Below are 21,802 nucleotides of genomic sequence, written 5' to 3'. Positions count from 1 at the left end.
ATTAATGCGCTTTATCGTGGCTTCTTCAGGGTCGTCCTAGCTGACGTAGTTGTCAAAGGGAGCCGCGGTTAATGCGAGTACGTGTCATGCCACGGCGCGATGCAACGCGACGTGACGCATCTCCTTGCAAGGCTCTCGCGTGGGTCTCGTCGCGAGTGCAAACCAAACGCTGATCTCGATCAAACAGTTTCTCGAGATTTCTTTTTGTTCACGTAATTATCGAGGAAATCACGTTCCACGTTGTTCCCATCGTCTGTTCGCGTCGCAATGAAAGTTATCGATCGATCGAGAAGTTATTCAAACTTATAACGACGAGTGCTTTGGATTATCGGCTATCGACGTTGAGGAGAGCAGCGACCCGCGTGAAATACGATTAGGAAAGGCCTCGTCCGATTTCGGTGCTAATCTAATCGGAATCCTAATCACTGTCATTGGCTATAGACTCGAGAACCTAATTTTCCATCGCTGAATTGCAGCTTTGTGCGATTCAGTTCGAGTGGGTGCTCGATATTCGCGACCGCGAAAGATAATTCGCGGCCGTTGTCGGCGTAAAGGCGAGGAGAGTGGCTCCCTTTGAATCTCGTGGCTGAAAACGAAAAAGCCAAAGCTACCGATGCAATCACACGCGATTCGGGACGAATCGAAAACGAAGGTCGAGAGATAGACGATATCGAGAGAGCGTACTACGTTTGTTGTCTGATGTTTCGCAACGTCGTTGAAACGGTCTTTTCGCTTGGCATGTAAGTGGGATTGGCACAGATTTTTCCAAGGTTTTAACACCGGACAATTTATCGTTCGTTCGATCGATGAAAAAGAAGGTCGAACGAATCTATCGGAGCAAAGAATAAAAGTATCGAAAAGGCTTCGGTCATCTGTAAATCAGTCCGAAAGGGTTACATTACGTTTTCGAACGATTTCTGTGTAAGGATTGGCGGGTAATCGGTCGGTTGTCGACGGCGCGATTTTCTCGCTGTCGAGTTGCGTTCGCAAGAAAGGAACAAATAGGCCGATTATCGGTCAAAGGAACTCTTTATTGTACGCGCATTATTAAATTGTATACAATCGCATCCATTCCAAATCTTACACACGCACATTGCTTCTTCTAATAATACTGTGACGGAGGTGTTACAGTTGCTGTGGATATTCAAATTATCTACTAATTAAATAGAGGCAACGTTATAAATAAATTATTGGCCCGCTTAATCTACCGATTAAATTACATTTTTCGCGCGATTAAGAACAATTATTCCGTTGTCTTTGCCACGAACACTCCGCGGTAATTCTTGGCGTTAAAGCGACGCGTCTCGATAGTATACTAAGCGTGAATAAAGTACAGTCACCGAATCGGTGTCGAATTGGTCTGTTACGGCTGATCTTCGTATCGCGGCCGTTCTGCATCGCGAGTCGCGTTTTTACGTTTGACATGAAATCGCGTCTCAAAAGCGAATCAACCTGTAAATTCGTTCTCTTCGGTGTCTGCTACAAAGAAACACAGGGATTTTTAACGACGAGACAACGATCAAAGTTGTATTAAAATTGAATCCGTTGGTAGTTTGATCCCGTCCAAGTTTCGATCATCGATAGAGCAAGGTAGATGCCAACGTTCGTTCACTTGCAAACCGTGATCCATTCCTCGACGGTACAGTTCTGACATTGCACGAAGCAACACCAGTGAAACTTGCATCTGCATTTTTCGACGCGTCGTTGTCTCACGACGTTGTAACCTCTGCCGCAACACAGGCTGCTGCATCCGTCTCCACCGGAACTGGTCTTGTTGCAAGTCCGACCTGCGGTGCCTGGGATGTCCGCGCTTGGATCCCTCTCGCAAAAGTTTGGAGACTTTTGGTAGTAAAATAGCTGCTTGGCTAGATCTCGCGGTCTTCTCTTACGTCCTGCTCCGTTTCCGCCGCCGCCACCGCCGCCGCCCGATCCTCCGCGATGTTTCCTTTGCCTCTGGCGATCCGGCCTCCTCCTTCGCGATCCTCTCACTCTGGTCAAAGAGGTCACGCTTCCCAAGTCGTTGCTCTGCGCGACTAATACGGCGTTTCGAAAGCGATCCTTGAGCGTTTTCCCGACTATTCGGAAGTCCGGCGCCACTTTCCAGCAGGTCTTGAGCTCGCAGGAACCAGACATACCGTGGCATTTACAGCGCACTTGCATATTGCTCGCCACCGCCTGAAATTTGACCGATTGCCGTGTCGTGATCGAATAATGGGGGAATGGGGGGAGGCAAAGCTCGACGAATTAAACGACGAATTAATCACGAGGACCGAAGGAAAAAAGGTACGTCGCGACTGTCGACGAACGGTTACGGAACGCGGTTCGGTGTAGCGAGTACGCGCGGAATGGCCAAGAGTCGCATGAACAGCGGCTGAAGAGAAAGGGGGGCAATTTCTTTTAAACAAAGAGGTGTCGCGTACAAAACAGTTAATGAGTCTACGACTGGGTGGTCCAGCCCCGGGCTTCGTCTTAATAACGTCGAGGCGAGACCGAGCGTGGAGAGGCGCATAGTGGAGAGGAACGGACTGGGCTGTACTCCTACCCCTCCTCTCCACCCCTATTCATCGCTTTCTTTTTCCCTCTCTCGCTCTCCGCTTCGTTTTCTTTCTTTTCGCGTTGCTCTAGCACCAGCAGGCAAGAATCACCGTTAAAACGCGAAGAATCAGCGGAACCTGATGGAACGAACAAAAATACCGGGAGAAGAAGTATATTGTCACGGAATGAAATATTTATCGCGAGAGAGCAAGACTCCGGCAGAAGGAAGACGAATGACAGAGGACAGAGAGAGGGAGAATGAAAGGGAAGATTAATCAAACGGCTTACCAAGCGGCCAGCTTGATTGTTGTGGAGATTGACCATCGACTGTATATCCCCTGCCCTCTCGCGCGTATCTAGGAACTGTCTCGAGAACTCCATGCCGTAGTCGAGGTTGTGAGAGCAGCCGCCCCACTTCCATTGGGTGCCCCTGGCCTTGGCAGGCGGCTTACCCTTGTAGCTCGACGGGTCGCATCCGCAGGAGAGCAACCGTCCCATGCTGCACGCGCGGGCCACGCTGTGCGCCACCCCAGCTGCGGAAATTGCGAACGCGAACGCGGTTTCCCTGTAACCTGCAACCAACAATCTTTTTTCATTCGATGCTCCCTTTTGCGCGTCGGTAATGTATCGACGCGATCACGGTTGTCATGGGAGATTAGGTCAACGTGATTAGAAATGATCGTTCGAAGCTTAAAGTCACGATCGATCATCCTTTTCCTAATGCGTACGTTCCTTCGATATCGAACGGTGGTTTTCGTGTACGATGGAAACGAAGGGGAACGCGATCGAGAGACACGCGGACCGGTTAGCAAATTGCCGCTTGTCCACGGTGACGCCGGTCTACGGACGAGAGTAATATACGCAACGCGACAGCGGCGATCACGTTCGTCGCTTCTACCGTGAGCAATGAGAACGCGAACCAGCGGGACACCGTGGAGCCGAGCTTCCGTAGAAGGAGCTTCGGTAGCGAGTTCGACGGATCGTTGGACGGATCGGCCGACAGACAGCCATCAGACGAAGTTCAGAGGTAGATTATTCAGCCGTCCGTCAAAACAAAGCGTGGCCATCAGCAGCGGCGGCCGGCGGGCATTCATTGACTGCATGTATAAACGATCTCACGCTGGGGTTCCCGAAGACGCAATGCCAAACTCTGACTGCGATCACCTCGCCTTCCACTCCACCTCTCGATGTTTTACACCGATTTTACGCTCGTCTTTCGACTCTCGTTCGATCTCACTGCAAAGTCGAACGATTTTCGATCGTTTTCTTTAGCTTCTAGTGCTCGGCGCACACGCTGGACCATCGACGAGATCGAACGAAATCGAGCAAAGTCGAAGCTCGACCACAGAGGAAAGGATTCTGAAGGTGGATTTCGATCGATGCCTGCAGGTAGAATTTGGAAATTCGTCCATCGACGAATAAAAGGTTTAGGTTGGGCCAGTTCGATAAGTAATGCGACGTTAAACGCACTTTTTCTTCGCTGCCTCCAAGGCCTCTCGTCTCCGAAGCGTCGCTGGAGTCGGATTGACGGATGGCCGATCGTCAAACCGCAATGGTGGCTGTCAACTTACAAACGATACGACACACGACTGCCGGTGGGTATGGAATACGCGGTCGAAACTGTCCCTTTCTCCTCGACTGTTCGACAATGCCCACACATTACTCTACCCCACCTCTCAGACCCAGAAAGAGCTACTCCAATCCGCGAATACCGGGCGGTATTTGCAGTATTCATGAGAACGAGATACCGGGGAGACGCGCTAAAGGCACATTCGAAAGGATTTGTGGTATTCGTTCTCGACACCCGATGAGCCACTGCGCTGTCGTTACGTCGTCCCCCTTCGACAAGCTGCCCTTTTGTCCGTTCCGTTTCGAGACCAGGTTCCGAACGCGACTCGCGTCAAGGCCCGGCCAACAAACTGCGCGTCCAGTTCCACGCGATTTTCAACGGTTCTCTCTAATTTCGCCTGCATCGCGTCGTATCGGATCGCGTCGCGTCCACGAGCGATCGTTTCATCGGAACCATCGTACGAGTCGAGAAACTTTGCGTCGTGATTTCGTTCGACGTTCTGCGAATGTCTCCTTTTACCTCGAAAGATGTTGCGGCGCGGCGCGGCGCGGCATCGTCTTCGAACGACGGATTCGTGGACGGACCGATCGACCGACAGGACGGATCCGTTTCGGTGAACGAGATCGGACAGCCGGTGCTCGATTACGTCGCCCTTCGTCGACCGTACGAAACCTGGCGACGTTAAAGAGTCGACACCGAGGCAAAGTATCGAGCATACGACGCGACGAGCAGACTTTTTTCCAGATCGTTGTTCCGATAGAAACGTTGACGACGAAGAACGATCGAGGGGCCCCCGGTCGAATTCTGCCGCTGCGGCGGATATCACGTTCTCCGTTTCGAAGGATGATAACCTTCTTCGTTCGGCGAGGACCGGCTTTCCAGTCGAAAGAGAACGAAAACAGCTCTTTATATGGACTCACGGTGGGAGGGGTGGCTGAAAGCTTGCGCTTTATACGGCTATTGGCAGCAACTGTTTTATAATGCAGATAACTGTTGGAGGGCTGCAGCTACTGTAACTGCCGTTGCTGTTGCTTCTGCTTGTGCTGTTCGGTGGTAAGAGGAGCACAGGGGACTCGTAATAAATCCTCCACGGGGAGTTGTACGTCTCTTGTGTCGGACAGTGGAGAAGCCGAGGTGGAAGGAAGAAGAGAACGAGGCTGAGGTGCACAACAGAGGGCCACGCTGCCTCTTTACTCTTCGGCTCTTGACGCAGGCACGCGGTGACGGATGGCGCACAGGCCTTACCCTGCTACCCTGTGTCAAGCCCAAATCACTGTTTAGATAACTCAATAGATAGCGTAGCGGGTACGCGCACTCGGTAATGTTTACGGGAGCGTGTGCCTTCCTCTTCGTCGCGTCGTTTCGACTTTAACGCTTGCCTTAACCCATCGCTTACCAACTCTCGACTCGTATTCTTTTGACCTTAACATCAACGATCCGTAGCTTTTTATGCTCGATTATACTCGAGACAGGCGAGACTTTACGTTTTCGCTATAGCCATCCGAATCGTAAAAATTTGTCAAATGTCTCGGTTGGAGAAACGAAATTTCGTCGAACAGATTGACAAAATTTAGACCTCGTTTCGAGACGATCTTGCCGTATTTCGGATTGTAAATAACGTTGCTGTTTCTGGCGAGCAAGCGAACGGTGCGTAGCGCGCCTTGTGTGGGCCTGTGGGTCAGAAGAAGGCCTCTGGGACGGAAGAAGAGAAAGAAGAGGACCGTTTCGTGTACATTTCATAATACATTAAGTCGTTTTGCCGGGGTTTAACGAATACGTGGCAAAAGTGAGACGTGCCGAAGGACAGGACGAGAGAGAGAGAGAGAGAGAGAAAGATATATAGATAGAGAGAGAGAGGAGGCGAAGAGAGAGGCAAAGGGGCGAGCTGGAGTCGAGAGGATGAAAGAAGAAGCAACGGGAGGACCGTGTCCGAGAGATTTAACGACGCGCGTTCTCTTCGAGATACGTAGCCAGCACGAATTTGACACGGTGGATTTCTCGAACGACCGCGGGCCCTCACCTGGCCACCGATGTCGTTTCTTAAAAAGCTGGAACCGTTGGTAATGGCGAAGTACGGGCCGTTTCTCGGAAGCTGCTGCCCTCTGACTTCGAAGTCGAACTCGAACGACGATCGACCTCCTTCGGTCTTTCCTCGAAAATTGGCCCGCTAGCCGACCAACGATCGTAAGAGCACTTCGAGCTTCGCGTCGACTTTCTTTCGTCGAAACTTTGAAAATTGGGGATCGAGCGCGAGTCAACACGCGTCTCGAGTCGTCGCGTCGTTTGAAATAACTCCGGAAAAAGTTGTGGAATCGACACCTTTTGTTGACCGGTGAGCAAAAAAAGGTGTACCGATCCACGGAGACAGATAACGAGAAGACAGACGTGGCGGGCACCGAGATCGTGGCTGCGGACGATCTTAAGCTTTCAGGTCAGGTGCGCTCGATGTCGCGCTCTCGCGCACTCGTCCGACACGATATATGTTTCCTCTTTCGACGCACGTACGCGCCACGACGAATTTATATGTCACACTGGAATAGGACAGTCGAGGGGCAATCTCTTTTCTTCTCGTCTCGGCCGGTCTCTTCTCCTGCTCCCGCTTGTGGATTTGGGACAGGTTCTCGGAGCTGGTCGCAACCAAGGCACACACACCGTATTCTGATTTAAGGAAGCATGTCCGTCTCTCGCCTACGCCGGTTCGTCGACGTCAACGACGTCGTAAAAGATTTCACCTTTTCCCCGGTTTCCGAGGCTCGATCCGCTCCGAGTAAGAGAGACCGTGCTTCACCTATGTTCGCGGCCATTTAAACTTTTTTTTTTTAGGTCGTGCGACGTTTCGTCGTTGTGTATCACGCGCGCGCTCGCGATCCCGCTTCTCTCTTACCTCTCTGAAAGAGTACGCTGCTCTGCTGTGTTCGGATTCTAGGCGTCAGGGTCGAACAGTTCCACCTGTGCCACATGAACTGATGCTGACACTCGTCTATCGCCATTTGCAGACCTTTGATCGCAGCCACCGTCACGTCCGGATTTCTGTTGCATAGCTCGCGTTGCTCCTTCGTCACTCCTGGAATACCGTTGCAGACGACGGCATCGCCGCTCACCCAATCGTCTACGGAGTTGCTCATTAAGCAGGTTGCGCTGCAAATCAAACGTAAATTTACCAATTAAATTCGAATTCGCGCGGATATGGTCGGTTTTTCGTGAATGCGGTCGCGCACGATCCTTTGAGTGATTCTGCTTCCAGGGAATTTAGCCGAAGGCATTCCTCGTACTTATGGCACGCCGCAATCTTCTTTCGATCCCTCGTTTCGCTCTCTGCAACTGTGTTACCACGTGTTCACCTCTGTTATCGAATTGCCGATCGTGAACGCGGCTGCTTTTGGATTCATCGTTGATTAATCGAACTCTGCCTTTAAGTAGCCCAAACGTAAAATTATTCTACAACCGCTTTGCGCCGATATCCTTTCGGACCGAGTTCGTTGCACCGCGCTCGCGCTTTAATACGTACTCGCGTGCATCTAGCACTCGTCGTCTGCTTTCCATTAGACAATTTTACGAGGCCGGGGTCAAAGATGCAGATAGCTACCAAAGAACCAGCCGAATATCTGCTCGTCTTTTTCATGGTTCGTATCCCTACCTCGTATCGGTCGTTCCGGTTGCTACCCTTTTTCCAGCCCCCATTCGTTCTGTGTCCTTTCGCATCGTCGCGATAACGCCATTCGTATCTCGAAAGAACAGCTCTTAAACGCTTATCTTAAGCGTTAGCTTCTATCTAGCGGTGTTTGGCGTTACCAAATACACCCGATGTTAATTAATTTCCACGTGAAATGCGACCAAATGGGATGTATCGCGTGTATTTTGGAACGCGCAAAGTCGATGGAGAGAGGCGCGACGTTTCGTCGAATCTTCGTTCGGCGAGGAACGAGGACGATAACGCGTCCCGTTGCAGCGACGGAAGAAGAGATTTAGCTGTACGTCGCGGAGTCGGTTTATTCGTTGGTGACCGGTCGATGTGGTCAATTTTTTTGCGGAGGGATTTTCGGCGTCTTTCGGAGTCTGGAAGGATGTCACGGACGGGTGCAAGATTCTCGGTGGGTCGGTTATCTGCGGGTACAAATTAGTCGACGAGCTTCTCCTAAAGTAAAAGCTGTGTATAGCACCCGCGCGAACGTGGAAAAGAGAGAAAAGAGAGGTATAAAGGGATCTCGGAGGACAAAAGAAAAAGGAAGAACGTATCCAGAGGATGCGGACGATGCGGCGAAGGTGGTGGCTGTGGTGGTGGTGTGTTGTCGGTGGCGAGGAGAAGGTCCTGGCAGCTCGGTTTCTACGTAGTGTGGGAAAGGACGGTGGAGGAAGACCGAGATTTTAGGGTCGCAGAGGTTATTGAGGGCTCCCATTACCGATACACCGTTGCATCGCTGTTATCTTTCGCGCTATTGATGATCTACCGAAAGCAGATTAATGATCTTTACTTCTCGAAACAAATTACCAAAGACATCGCGTACCTGTGCCAGTCTGACCGAGTCCAGGGATTCCTCCCGTTACCTTTCCTCTCCATTACTCCTTTGTTGTTTCTCATTTTTACCCTTCCTCTTTTTCGCCCGTGTCGTCGCACGGGAAAACAAATAGGACTTTGGACTTTTATCTTTCGGCTCGCGGCGTACGTATCGTACGTATGGTACGCGCGTACGTATCGAGGAAATATGTAATAAGGGAGAGAGAGAGGCTGATCTCCCTCGGTTCATATCTTTGGATCGTGGGAAATCGTCGAGCAAATCAAAGGTCGAAGACGCGAGAGCGCGTCCTGCATTTTTGCAATGATCCAAGGGGTCGCCGAAGAATCCAAGATGGCGTCGGTGATGCACGTGTTTTATTTAACTTGTTTGCAAGGAAACGGACGAGAGAAAGAGCGAGAGGGGCATGGAGAGAGAATCACGGAACGGAATTTCGCGTTTAATGGAGGTATACCCGCGGAGAGAGAACTCGTTACGAGTGACTCGCGAGAATTCCTGCGGTAGATATCGAATCGCTTTGCTTGTCTTATTTTCGCGCGAAGCGAATGGGTCGCTTCCACCGGTTGGTCGTATCGCGTCCCGATGTTTTCGGTCGATCGCCGGTTCGGAAGCCGCGTCCAAGCGACATCGGCGAAAGACGGCAAAAGTGCGTCGAGAGGATGCAGACTGAATGGACGAAAGGGACGAGGGGAGACGTATTCTATACGGTGTCGGAGGGAAATTGGTGTAACAGCGACTGAGTGTTTAGCGGCCGTGTCGCGCAAACTGGTTTATCGGGCATTACATCACGGGAATTATTCGCGATGCCGTAATTCAATGCCGTTCCGTAAATACGTCGAAGCGCACGCGTACCTATATCTACGCGCGTGCATGCGAGCAGCGTGTCGGTGCACGTACGGCCTTGTTCCCGGATGCTGTTTGTAATTATTTACGAGAAGCCGCGTGGGCACGAAGGAGAGTACGCCGGACGCTTCGTAGTGGTCGGACCGCGCCGTACCTACGCCTGTAGGCACTTCTATCTCAAAGACACAACATTGTCACAGATAGTGGAGAATGTTTGTCGTTTCGTGTACCGAGGACAAGAGCGAATCGTATTCTTGGAAGTAACCGGCGAAGGAATTTATCGCGATTCCTGGAACTATCCTCCGCGTTTAACTCCGCGTTCCGGAAAATGGCCGATTTCCTTCGCTGTTCGTTTAAAGGATGTTGGTCACGCGAAACGAACCGACCACCGAGCGCCCCTTTGGCCAAAGAAAGATTCGATTAGAGCGTGCAAGACGTTCGACACAGTGCCAGCCAGTATCGAAGAGGTATAATGAAGATCGCAGCGGGATCGTTCGTTGTTCGTGGCACGGAGCTGCTTGAAAGGGCCTATTTGCACTCCGTCATTGTACTCCGTTCCGAACCGTCGATGCGACCGCCGTCCAGACGAAGCGTCTCTATTGACAGATTTTTTCTGTAAGAGATGGAAAGAGAAGAGGAGCGGAGAGAACAAGCAGGAGGATGAAATCGGAGTCGCGTTGCCACCGGGTTTGTCGATTCTTACCAACCGATTGTACGCGACCGTCTCGAATTATCGTCTCCTTTATCCCTCCGTTCTTTTTTTCCTTCTCTTCGACATCTCGTAGCACTTACTTTTGTCGTTTCACACCTCTTTTGTTCTCAAAGTAAATACGATTCACAGCGATGACTCTATCGTGTATCACACAGGAGAGGTAAGGGCAGCGGGCGAGTTTCGCGAGATCAAAGACAGATTCGCATCTGTGTTCAACGTCCAATTTATCTTGCTGCGGTATGCGGTATACGATGACCGTGGCCCGGTCTAAAATAAATAAATATTCTCGATCGAAGCTGAAACCTCGACGGGACGATACAAGATATCGAACGGAAATGATCTTGTTCGCGAGTCGAACACGCGGTACGATGATTATAATAACAAATCAAGCAGGATAAGATAAAGGGGACGAATTTCGGCGCAGGCTTCACTTACCGACGATTCTCGAAGAGAATCAGCAACAGGGCAATGGTGGGTCCGATTCTAATGGCGATCCTAGACGGTGGTCCTTCGTAGACGCGTCCTGATCGAGAAGGAGGCATCCTGTCATCGCCCCGAGGACGTCTCTTATTCTTTGCGCGGTTTGCCCACTTTAAAAGAGTCGAGTGCGACCCCTCGTCCAAGGCTGCACACCCCTAGCACCCGAACGGAAGAACCCCTCGCTCGAGAGACGACTATGCCGTCTCTCTTTCTTTCTTTTCCTCTGTTTCTGTACGGTTTTTTTTCGAATCCCTCTCCTACTCTTCGTCTCCCGTCTCTGGCGCGGTGCCTGTGATCAGCAGCCTGGCACGCGTCGAGGACTCCTCCTCGCCCCGGGCACCGGCGCTTCTGCTTTGACGTTCCGTACGATTCGAGAGCTTCCAGCTTCGCCGCTTCGAGGGGTCGCTCCGAAAACTACCCCGGGACAATATCCTCGATGACGATCGAACGGTTCGTCGACCGACCACCGTAGATTTTCACCCCGTTCTCTTCGTCCTTTCTTTTCCTTCTCCTCTCTTTTCCGTTCCTTGGTTTCTCCGCTACCGGAAGTAGTTTTCGCTCTGATTCTCGAGGTACGATAGTCGATCACCTTTGGTCTACGAACGTCGTTGCTTCTTCTTTCTTGTCTTTGGAGAAAAAATACTGTTGGTATCGATCGAAACACGAAAATACCTTGTCTGTTTCGTCTTCCGAGTTGCTTCGGCGAGTTCTCGTTCGCGTACTTCACTGACACTGCTGTTGCGATCGTCGCGAACGTACCACCGATACGTCGTCGAGATTAAACATGTTAGCGTAACTCCCTTTTCCGCGATCGATCTGGCCCCGTGGATATTTCACATCCCACGAAACGAGAGGACACTTCCGGATCCGAAGGAAGAACGACGAAGAACCGTTTATCCTCGGCCGACGACGAAAACGCCCGTCGCGACACCCTTGTTCGCCGCGCTCGCTCTCACGTATCGTGGCATCCTGTCAGTGATGCTCGCACCCTCCACAATGTCGAGTACTAGTTCTGTTATGCGGATCCGCGTTTCTTCGAGATGTTGTGTCCGATCTCTCGATTCGGGCTCGGTGTTGTCGAGGCGTGGACCGGACGCGCGAACGTGCCGAAGAAAAAGAAGAAGACCGACGGCGGTTCGGTACTTCCGGTGTGTGCGCGCGTTCACGGCGAAGTGTCAAGCTCAAATAAAAGAAAAGTCGCCCTCCGGGATCTCTTTCTCCTCCCACGCACACATCCCCCTCCTTCGGCTTGCTTTCCTCTTCCACCGTTGGTCTGGTTCGTTCTCTCTTTCTCTTACTCGCGCGCGTACCACCGTGGCTATCGTTTCGTCCGTGTAAACAGTCGAATAGCAAACTTCCCGTGGTCGCTTTATGCGGCAGCGATGACGACGGCGACGACAACGACGATGACAACGATGACAACGACGACGACGACGACGACGACGACGACGACGACGACGACGGCACCGAGCACGATACCGGGCAGGATACCGAGCGCGCGCGTGTCGTCCAACGATCGGCCGTCGCGTTGATATGTTCCGAGGCGAAGGAACGTTGCTTCGACGACGGTGTCGCTTGGAATCGGAGAAACGGTCACCGGCGCGCGGATTAACGCGAAAAAGAGTGGCGAGGTCGAGAGGAGCCGAGAAAAAGAGAAACGAGAAGGGGTGGAAAGAGCGGAAGGACGTGGTATGCGATAAAAAGGAAATGGAAAAAAAGAGACGCGGGGTCCGCGCGAACGCGGCGAAGAAGGAGAGGAAGGGAAGAAGAGCGTCGATGGAAAGGAGTAACGAAGGGTGAAACCTTGGAGATCGAAGAGAGGGAGAAGGGCTGCTCGATAAACCGAGACCGGACCGCGATAGCGAGCGCGATGGCCGAAGATTCGCGAGAAAGAGACCACGCAGGACCACGCACTTTCGTTGTCCCTGTGTTCCTGCGTTCGTTATCCCGACACGCTACTGCGAGCCAAAGAAGAGATGGACAGAATCTGATGATTCCACCTCCGTTCAAGCCCGACGAGGAGCTGTCAGGGAGATCGGTCTGTCTATGATGAACTCGGTGCGCAGTGCGCGGCTACGGGGGCCCTCCTCGCCCTCCCATAGGGAGAGAAAGGAGAGATAGGGAGCGGTAGGCACGAAGAAACCAACTACCCCCCCACCATAACCACCACCATCTAGACACGACCACCACTACCGTCGGCCACCACCCTGAGATTCAAACCGAGAGACGAGGACGCACGATCGCAAGTGAAACTACCAACGGAGATGGAAAGACGCGCGAGACCGAGGGACCGACATCGACAGAGACGAACCGAGACGGAGCGCAGAACGAACCAGAGATGGACGGAGAACCTGAGAAAGAAATAGAATGAGATGGTCAAACGGAGGAGAGCCCGTAGGCTGCTTCTGCATCTCCCTCTCTTTCCTCCCACTTTCGACCATCTTTTTCCCTCCGATTCTCTTTACGTCTCTTTTCTCTCTTCGTTCCTCTTCCTCCCACTGCCCTCTCTCTTGCCCTCTTTCCCTCTTTCTCGAACGATTGCCTGAAAACGCCTCTTCGCGGACCAACAGGTATTTCGCGTCGACGATCCGATTGTTTTACACCTTGCCACTTCCTCTCTTTCTCACACCGCCGCCACATCCGTTGGTTCGCGAAATCGATCGTTAAAGTCGTTCCTTCGCGATGATGATTCACAACCGTGTCCGCTGCGACGATTCATCTGCGAACGTTCGTTGGGAATTACGCGCGCTCCAACGACCGAACGCCACACTTCTGTTCCTCCTTTGCCAAGATGAAGGAAGAAGAAGGAGAAAGAGCGGAAGACAGGACGGAAGGAAGGAAGGAAGGAAGGAAGGAAAGAAGAAAGGGAGGTTGCCCTTGATCACGTGGCAGGAAAAGTAGGAGGAGCGAACTTCCCCTACCTGGCATCCCTTGGAGGATGCTCAATCGGCATAATTGAGGTTTATCTCGTTCCCCGACTCCGCTTTCCGCCTACTCAACCCTGTCGTTTGTTTCCCTCCCGTTCTTCGCTCGTTTCCGTGCAATTCTGTTACGCGCGCGCACATTCCGCTGAATCGCGCGCAGGGGTTGCGCCGTTCCTTCGTCGCTAAAATACTTCTAGTTACTTCCTCGACGGAAGCGAAATCCACTCGTGCATCGTCCGTGCACCCCGTATCCAAATGAAAGGAAATTAGCGACGCGCGGACTCCTACGTTTCACCTACTTTTACCGGCTCGGCTGGCCATCGCGGCCAATTCTTCGTTCGCAGCCAATTAGCCAGGCTTTCGATAGAACGGTCGACGAACGAACATTCGTCTCGGTTTCGCGATTACAAGGGACGAAGTGAGGCAAACTCTCGACTCCCCCTTGGATCCACGTTTCCCTTCCCCTCCGTTCCACCTTTGACCAGCCCTTTGTCCTTTTTCCTCTATCGTTCCTTCGGTTCGATCGTGTCAGTCGAAGAGCAGATTTCACGGACGTGGTCGCTGAGCTGGCAATTAGTCGCAACGACCCCGTTCACGTTGCTCCGGCATAGTTACCCCAACGTGCCACGTGGTCGAAGATCAAACGACATCCTGAATCAAAGCGTACTCGGTCGGGGTCTCCAGAGGATCGCCAGAAACGCGGATCGAAACGCATGGAACTCGTTTGACGATGCTCGTGCCGCGATTTACCTCTGTCTAATTAGAATTCATGTTCGTCCGCGATAAACGGGAACGCGCCGCTTCGCGATCGAACGAGAAACGAGAAACGTCGGCGAGCGTGAACCTCTCTAACTATCGTATCGGTTTTCCTGTTTTATCTCGTACGGTACTCTGCCGTTTGTTCGCTCGTCATTCGTCCGCCTAAGAAGATAACGGTGATTCAACGAAACTCGCGCGATTTCGCGCGCCACGATAGTCTTTAGCCGTAGCGAGTTAGAAACCACGGCGAAGATCGGACGTCTCGTTCGATCTTGGGGGAATCGGAATCGTAGTTGAGGGAAAAGGAAAGTCCGTCTCGAATGCCTCGTTCGCTCAAAGGCAACTCGACGTTCTCCAAGTAAATGAATTTCGTAGTCGAGGCAGTCGCGCACTTCTCGGCGAGCGATATCGTTGAAAAGTGTTTGTCGGGGCACGCGGGCCGATGAGCGATCCGATTCTTTTTGTTCTTGCACGCAAGAGCCAACGACCACGTTCCATTCGTTTGGTAGTGGACGCTCATTGCCGAGCCAGGTACCTCACTGCGATAAGATCGTTCGTGCTTCCAGAGGAGTTTCTCCTCCTTCTCCGTTCCTCCGCTTTCGCCGACTTCTCTCTCTCTTCTTGAATCGTTCTCCCTCTCCTTTTCAACGTGTACCCTCTGTCATCCTATCTGGGTGCATTACTTATCGGACTATCGAGTGTCCTGACCATGATCTTGGCACGCGAGCGGCGATACCATCGAACCACTCGATCATCCTATCGCCGTGCAATGCGCCCTGGTGCACTGCTGCTCGGAAGCCTAATTGGCCGGCGTTCAAAAAGGGGTACAAACCCTCTCTCACTTTCTCTCTCTGCTCCGCGTTCTTTCTTCCTCTTTCTTTTTCTTCTGTTTTTTCCCCCCTATTTAACTCGGCTCTCTCGTTGCTCCGCTTTGCGCAAGAACGCGTCTATTTATGAGTTTCGTCGTATTTGATTTCACGTACGTTGGGTACTGCGATTCGAGCGTAACGTTGGCGGAAAGAGAACTACCGTCTGGTCGAGCGTCGTTCGCGTGTCACGCTCTCGCTCGTGTCAGCCCCTTGGAGGTATGAAAATCCCGATAAACGAATTATCTGTCACCGCAAAGGGTATCACGCACTTATCCCGTTTTCTTTCTCAACAGTCTCGCGCGTCTAGTTCGACTGGTCGACCTCCTCTCTGTTGTAATTAGTTTCCCCCCTTTCGACCGATTTTACAAACGCGGTCCGGCTGACTCGTCAGAGACGCGTTTCGCTTCGCTTTTCGTGCCAGAAAAACGATCACGTTTCGAGCGTGATAATCGATCGATTCCCGTACGGCGTGTCACGACTCGTTTCCACGAGACGAGACGAGACGGGACGAGACGAGACGAGACGAGACGAGACGAGACGAGACGAGGCGAGGCCCAGGTCTTTTTCGATTCTCGATTGATTGAGACGTCGATCGGTTAACCGAGCGAGAAATCCCTAACGAGAAGCGCGGAGAAAGCCGCGCGACTTATCGTTTTGCCATCACGAGCCGACGATCGCGCCAACTATAAACGGCGCGTTCATTGTTCGCTATGGATCGGTTCGAAACGAGAGCGTAGCCGGACCCGATTAAAAGATACGCCGTGTCGGCGCGAGAGAAGCCTAGCAATTCCAGCGATCCGCTCACCATGGAAACGGTGGAAGCTGTGGGAGCCGAGACAGAGAACTGTCCGGAATGTTTTAATAATATGCATTCCTGCCGGGTGAACGCCGAAAGCTTCTCGGGGGTTGCATTGTACCCTTCGCAGCCTGCTTTACAATAACTATGATATAATTAACCAGCTATTTTTCTCGGCCGAAAGAATGCGTGTTTGTCGAACAACCACGACAATGATTCGAGCGTAGGTTTGTAAAGGTAACGCGATACATTTATGGAAGCGATATTAAAAAGGGAAGAAGAATAAGAAGAGGGAGAGACAGAGAGAGAGAGAGAGAGGAAAAAAGAGAGAGAGAGAAGGCAGGTCGAAAAGGAACACGGTAGAAGGAAGGAAAGTCGAACTCGTCTGAACGCCCTACTTCCTATTGCGTTTAAGGACGAACATTGTGCGCTTTGACGAACGCATCCGAGGACGAATTTACTGGATGCTCGACCGGCCCCGTCATTAAGTATTATGTCGTAGAACGGTGCGTCAAGTGAGCGCAACACCCACGTTCCATAGAAGAAAGAAGAGAGAAAGGTGCGTGCACGTCGTCGTCACGCCCCCATCCTTTTAACGAGCTCGTTGCCTTGTTCTTTGCGATTATTTCGGTACGGAGCGTACCGTGGAGGAACGCGTACGATGAAAAGGTACGTCCGCAGTGATGCGGGGAACCGACCGGAAAAGAATCGAAGAGGTGTTCCCGGGGAGAGCGAAGCGGCGCGGCGCGGCGCGTCCACCGTCCCGGGAACGAACGATTTCGTTCGATCGCGACTCCTCGTTTGACCCAGATTCCCGCGCTACTCCATTCGCCGGAGTGGATCGTGGACTGGAGAACCGGTAGGAATGGGTTTCGCGATCACGATCTCGGACGAAGGCGCGTAAAACGGCCGACGTGAAAGGGCAGCCCATTCATTCGAGTACGAAACGCGTCGTTGAACGGCTGTCGATCGAGAGACGTTCTTCTTTCTTCGGAAACGATGCGTGCCGAACAGGGACGGGAGGATCGTCCAGCCCCCGAAGAAAGGATCTTCTCGGTATTTTTCGCTGGCGCGATTTCGAAGCTATTGCAGGATGAGCAGCAGCGCCGGCCAAAAAGATATCCGTTTCAAAATGGTAACGCTCGATCGCACGATCAACCAAGAGATACCGAACGCGGATGATCGGCTATCGTTTCTGTTAAAAGCCACTTGTTGAAGTGCGTTCGGGCATGATCGATTTGCCGGCTAAAAGTAGCTCCCGGATAATCTGCTTTCGAGGATCATAGGCGTTCCAACTGTTTATTATTCGCCAGTACGAGCCTGTGCTTGCTCGCATCTCGCTGAAAAACTCGAAAAGAACTCGTTTGTTCCCTGTGCTCTCGTGCGTATCCAGATGCACGCATCTGTAAAATGTCCCGACACTTCAAAGAAGTTTTACCCAAGCAGCAACTAGAAAATACGGCAACTATCGGCTTCGGTTTTCCAACCTTTCGCAAAACGTTGCCCGGTGTTGCTTCTTTTGCACCGGCTCGTCTCGCGGACAATGCCGCTTTCGATACGGAACAGAGTACTTCGTTGTGGCCGGGTACGTCCAGAGGCCGATACACGTCGATTCAGCGTAATGACTTAAGAGGATAAGAGGATCTCGATGAGAAGAGATCGCTTCCGAGTTTCCCATTGTTCTCGTCGTTTGTACCTCGGCCTGGACGCGCGTAACGAGCTACGTTCCACTGGACGGATGTTTTTCGCACAAAGCGATCTTTGATTATCGACGAACGCGAAGGAATTTTGAACGACAGTGTATGCGAAGAAAGGCGGTGGCTCGCACGAGGTTCGAGCATTTCAGCGGAGGTAGTCGGAGGGATAGGAAATGGCGTAGCTGAAAATAAGGAGCATCCACGGATGAGGAATGGTAGCCAGAGTGATCGAGGGAAGGCCAGAGAGGCGATGGGCCACCATGCTCGCCTATTATGGCAAAGGAGCCATGGGGATTCGAAGAGTGGCCCTCGACCAACGGCAATTCGAATAAATAAAGAGGGAAAATAAGATATATGCGCGTGGGTGTGGCGGCAGGCGGGACCCAGGCTCATTGCCACCTCCGAAGCTGTCGGATCTCACACTCCCTTTAGATGCGAAGCTATCTTGCCATGCATATATATCTACGTATGTATGTATGTATACATGTATATAGCTCCGGCTCGATCCTATAGATCGGACAGTTTCCTTCCTTCTCTACCTATTCAGTCAGTCGGCGATTCTTGTGTCTTTCGATTACCGCTTCGTGACTACAGATTACTCTTTCGTCGATTATATCATATTATTTCCTGGTCGTTTTATCGAAGTTTCAATTAGGAGGGCGACGGCCAAAGGGATACGTGTATAATTTGAATTAGAACGATGAGAATCGGTGATACAAGCGTGTCCCAAGATCGAGCAGGAGGAAGCCTAATCGTCGATGTTCTACTCGCAGCCAGATCCGATTAGGATCTCGACACCCACGCCGAGATCGTCGAAGAAACGCGTTCCTTTCCTTTAACCCTACTCTCCCTCCGCCCCACTTGTACCCTTTGAATCCCGTTGTTTCTCTTAGTATCTGTAGCGTTGTCTGCATTTAGTTGGTATGTTAAATACGCAACGAAGGGGTACGCAAGAGGTTTCAAAGGAACGTCGAGTAAAACGGAAGGAAGGGGGACCGATAAAACGAGTTTATTGGCTCGTTTGTTCTGGAAGGTGGCGGTTTCTTTGTCGCGACTAGTAACGATCGTTTTACTACCGGTTTCAACGATTAGGGCTATCGTGACGTTTCGCGAATAAAGAGAAAAAAGTAAAGAGAGTCGGCGAATGATTTACCGGTCGTAAACGATCGTAATCAACCCGAGCCCCGGCTTCGAGCCGGTCTATCGACCACTTCGTGGTGTCCGAGAATTACAAAGAGAAATATATATTAGTTAATATAATATAGATACTTTATATTTGGCTGGACAACGCGACGATGCAGCGTTTGGCCGGAGATCCCAGCGATGCGCGTTTTTATGCCGCTATCGTGGAAGATCGGGAAAGGCGAACGTCAGCGATTGGGTAAGGGAAGGTGAACGCGAACGCGAACACGGTGCGCGGGACTCGCGTCGGAAGACGGGGGTATCCCTTTCTCTGCGTGAACCTTTTTCGATTCGCGACCAGCCGCGAAGACAAGCTGATGAAAATTGATCGAACAAAGAAGTGTTAATTGCGTTATTACGGGCCGAACGGCTTATCGAGCCTTCACCCGTCTACCGAAACGATCGCGATCTTATCGGTTCGCGTCGACCATTGTACGATTATTAAATACGATGATGCGGCTCTATTATCCGAGGGCCGTTCGATGCGATCGGTGAGAGTCGATCGGATCGTAGCCAGTGCCACGAAAGATCGAGAGGAGTATCAAAGTGGCGCGCGGTAGGTCCGTCGTCTCGCCCTACCGTGATTTCATCGCGGACAGATTTCTGTTGCCGGTTAATCCGTTATTCAAAGTATCAACGTTGAAACGCCACGGCGGTTCGCCGAGTGACGCGTAACGTTGTAACAGCCGATCGCTGGCTGCTTATCGCGAGACGCGTGTTCATCTCCGCGAGTCGTAAACCGCACGAGTCGTTGTTCCTCTTTCGCGATTTCAGCGAATCGGACGCGAGACCACCCGCCGATCTACGTGGACAACCAGACTTACGCGTTTCTTCGCAGGCCGCTCGCTGTCGATCGAGATTCACGATTTCTCGATCGACGTTCCAACCACCCGTTGAGTCCCAGGGGACTCGTCCCAGGATTTATCGCGATCCATTCGTTGCACTTGCATCGATTACAACGATATAACGCAGGTTTTGCGCGAATCGGTCTGCGTGCGCGATTTCTTCGCGAACCTTGTCGTTCCTTTTCTTTTCCTTTTTGTCGCGTCTCGTTAAACGTATTCCTTCGTACTTTTTCATCGTCCATTATCGAATCTCGCGTCACAGTTACGCGCATTAGCTATCGAAAATTTAGACGCGGATTCGTTCGCGCCTCTGCAAAACGTTGTTGCTTTCTCGTCACGCGGCGGTTTATTCGAGATGAAAGGGTTGGTCGGAAGTCGCGTCGTTCGAACGTTCGCGCGCAGACTAATCGATACTTAATCGTGAGGCGCTCTCGAACTCACGTACACGTACACGTGCGTGCAGCACGTGCGAGAAACACGTGTCACGTGCTTGCGACGGCCAGTGAGCACACACGGGGAATACCTATACGTACGCGCGAGCACACGCTCGATCCGAGAGCCGGTTAATTTCTTTCTAGCTCCCCTTCTCTCTCTTTTCGCCGTCTGTTGCCTGGTACAGGCTTTCGCGAAAGAAGTCAAGAGGGACGAGAAACGAGCAACGTTTATTAACGTTTTGTTTGTACATCTCGATTAGAGCTAATCGATCCTCCGGCAAAATGAGGCATAATATAGAGCCGTGGCGGGCTCATAAATACTCATTTGTGCGGGTAGTCGTTGCTCCGTCTCTCTTCCTCTTGTTCTTCTACTTTGCTTTGGCGTTCGCTGTCCAGCGACGTTTTCACCACCGCCCAAGTCGACTTCGTTACGCTTATACGGGTGGCAGATTCGGATATATGAATTTGTGTACATAATTAATGAGCGATTTTAGCTCGTAACTATATTTATCGCTGGCTCTCGCAGCAGCTGCCGGGACAGGAGGATTTAATGCGCGATATCTCGTACCTAAGTCGACGAATGACGAACGATACCTGTTACACGGGACGATATCGAACGTACGGATTAGTTTTACAAACTGGCATAGCGTTTGTCGGTGCCCGAGACGGAGAAAGGAAAAGAAGGAACGGAGACGGCGCGCGTTAAGCGTTGCCGAGTACTTAAATCAAAGCGAGTTTCGTTCGTCTGTTCCGACGCGTACGGCGCAAGCCACGATGTCGCGATAATCGAGCGGTGCTGTGCAGATTTTCTATTTCGCCATGCATCGGGTATGTTGCGGCAAATCGATTGCCCGCGAATCGGACCAATTTGCGATTCGTCGCGGCCACGACGTTTGACCCTTTCCCACGCTACCACCTTCTAGATGAGCAAGAAAGTACGTTTCCAAGTTTCTACTTATCGCGGGTAATGACGTCGTGACTGCGGAAAGCTGGCTAATAGGTGCAGAATGGGCGTCCCTTCAGGGGGAACGTTCTTCCCTGAAAGATTACGGAGGAATTCGATAACTCAATCTTCTCTCGGCTAGAGGTCGCAAAACAGCCGAATCATAGATTCGAAGAGAAAAAACAAAGAGACGAAAGCAAGCACCTATGACGAAGCTGTTCTCGCGCGAGATCGCTCGAACGCTGCGTGTAATGCAACCTTAAAGCTCACAATGAGTTGGCCACCTACGGGTATGCAGTCGTAAAAGATGTTTCTCATTGTCTCCCGTCCTGTGGGAACCAATTTTCGTCGAAATCCAGCGAGATAAAGGATTTCATGAATGAAGCCGATCCCCACGGATCCTTTCTATTTTTCTCTCGGTTTCTCTCTGTTATTCCCCTGGATCTTCTCCTTGCATCGCCTATTTTCTCTTTCACCAGCGTTGCGGCTTCCTCGGAACATCTAACGATCGTTTCTAAAGGTGGAGCTTTCTCTCCCCGTCTCTTCTTTTCCCCGCCCTCTATCCTCTCTCTGTCTGTCTCTCTGTCTCTCTCTCCCTCTCTCTCTTTCTTTCTCGCTTCCTCGCTTGCTCGATCACTCTTTTTTTTTCCATCCGCTGAACCAGCATTATCTTATAATCGACCGAATGATTCTTCTGTC

The 21,802-nt window shown here is 51.6% G+C and overlaps 2 protein-coding genes across 10 annotated transcripts in view; one reads left to right on the top strand and one right to left on the bottom strand.

Annotated features, from left to right (window-relative positions):
- Window positions 1–21,802, top strand: part of LOC122566558 (protein Wnt-6-like) — a 71,959-nt gene that overhangs the window by 22,473 nt on the left and 27,684 nt on the right. The gene's annotated exons all lie outside the window — the stretch shown is intronic.
- Window positions 766–21,801, bottom strand: LOC122566601 (protein Wnt-10b-like). Its single transcript, XM_043724118.1, has 4 exons — window positions 10,610–21,801; window positions 6,990–7,243; window positions 2,824–3,107; window positions 766–2,175 (listed from the first exon to the last, which is right to left on the bottom strand). The coding sequence occupies exons 1-4, from the start codon at window positions 10,714–10,716 to the stop codon at window positions 1,609–1,611; spliced, it is 1,212 nt and encodes a 403-aa protein (XP_043580053.1). The 5' UTR covers window positions 10,717–21,801; the 3' UTR covers window positions 766–1,608.

Source organism: Bombus pyrosoma, linkage group LG1, assembly GCF_014825855.1.
Source record: "Bombus pyrosoma isolate SC7728 linkage group LG1, ASM1482585v1, whole genome shotgun sequence".
Classification (NCBI taxonomy): Eukaryota; Metazoa; Arthropoda; class Insecta; order Hymenoptera; family Apidae; genus Bombus; species Bombus pyrosoma.
Note: the sequence above shows the minus strand (reverse complement) of the source record. Positions and strands in the feature narration are given on the sequence as shown.

What these genes read in the sequence shown, in the direction of transcription:
- LOC122566601 (XM_043724118.1), bottom strand. Translation starts at nt 10,716, where the DNA reads ATGCCTCCTTCTCGATCAGGACGCGTCTACGAAGGACCACCGTCTAGG. An exon ending in ATTCTCTTCGAGAATCGTCG is followed by an intron (nt 7,244 to 10,609) that starts GTAAGTGAAGCC and finishes TTTGATTTGCAG; the next exon opens with CGCAACCTGCTTAATGAGCA. An exon ending in CAGCGTACTCTTTCAGAGAG is followed by an intron (nt 3,108 to 6,989) that starts GTAAGAGAGAAG and finishes TGTTGGTTGCAG; the next exon opens with GTTACAGGGAAACCGCGTTC.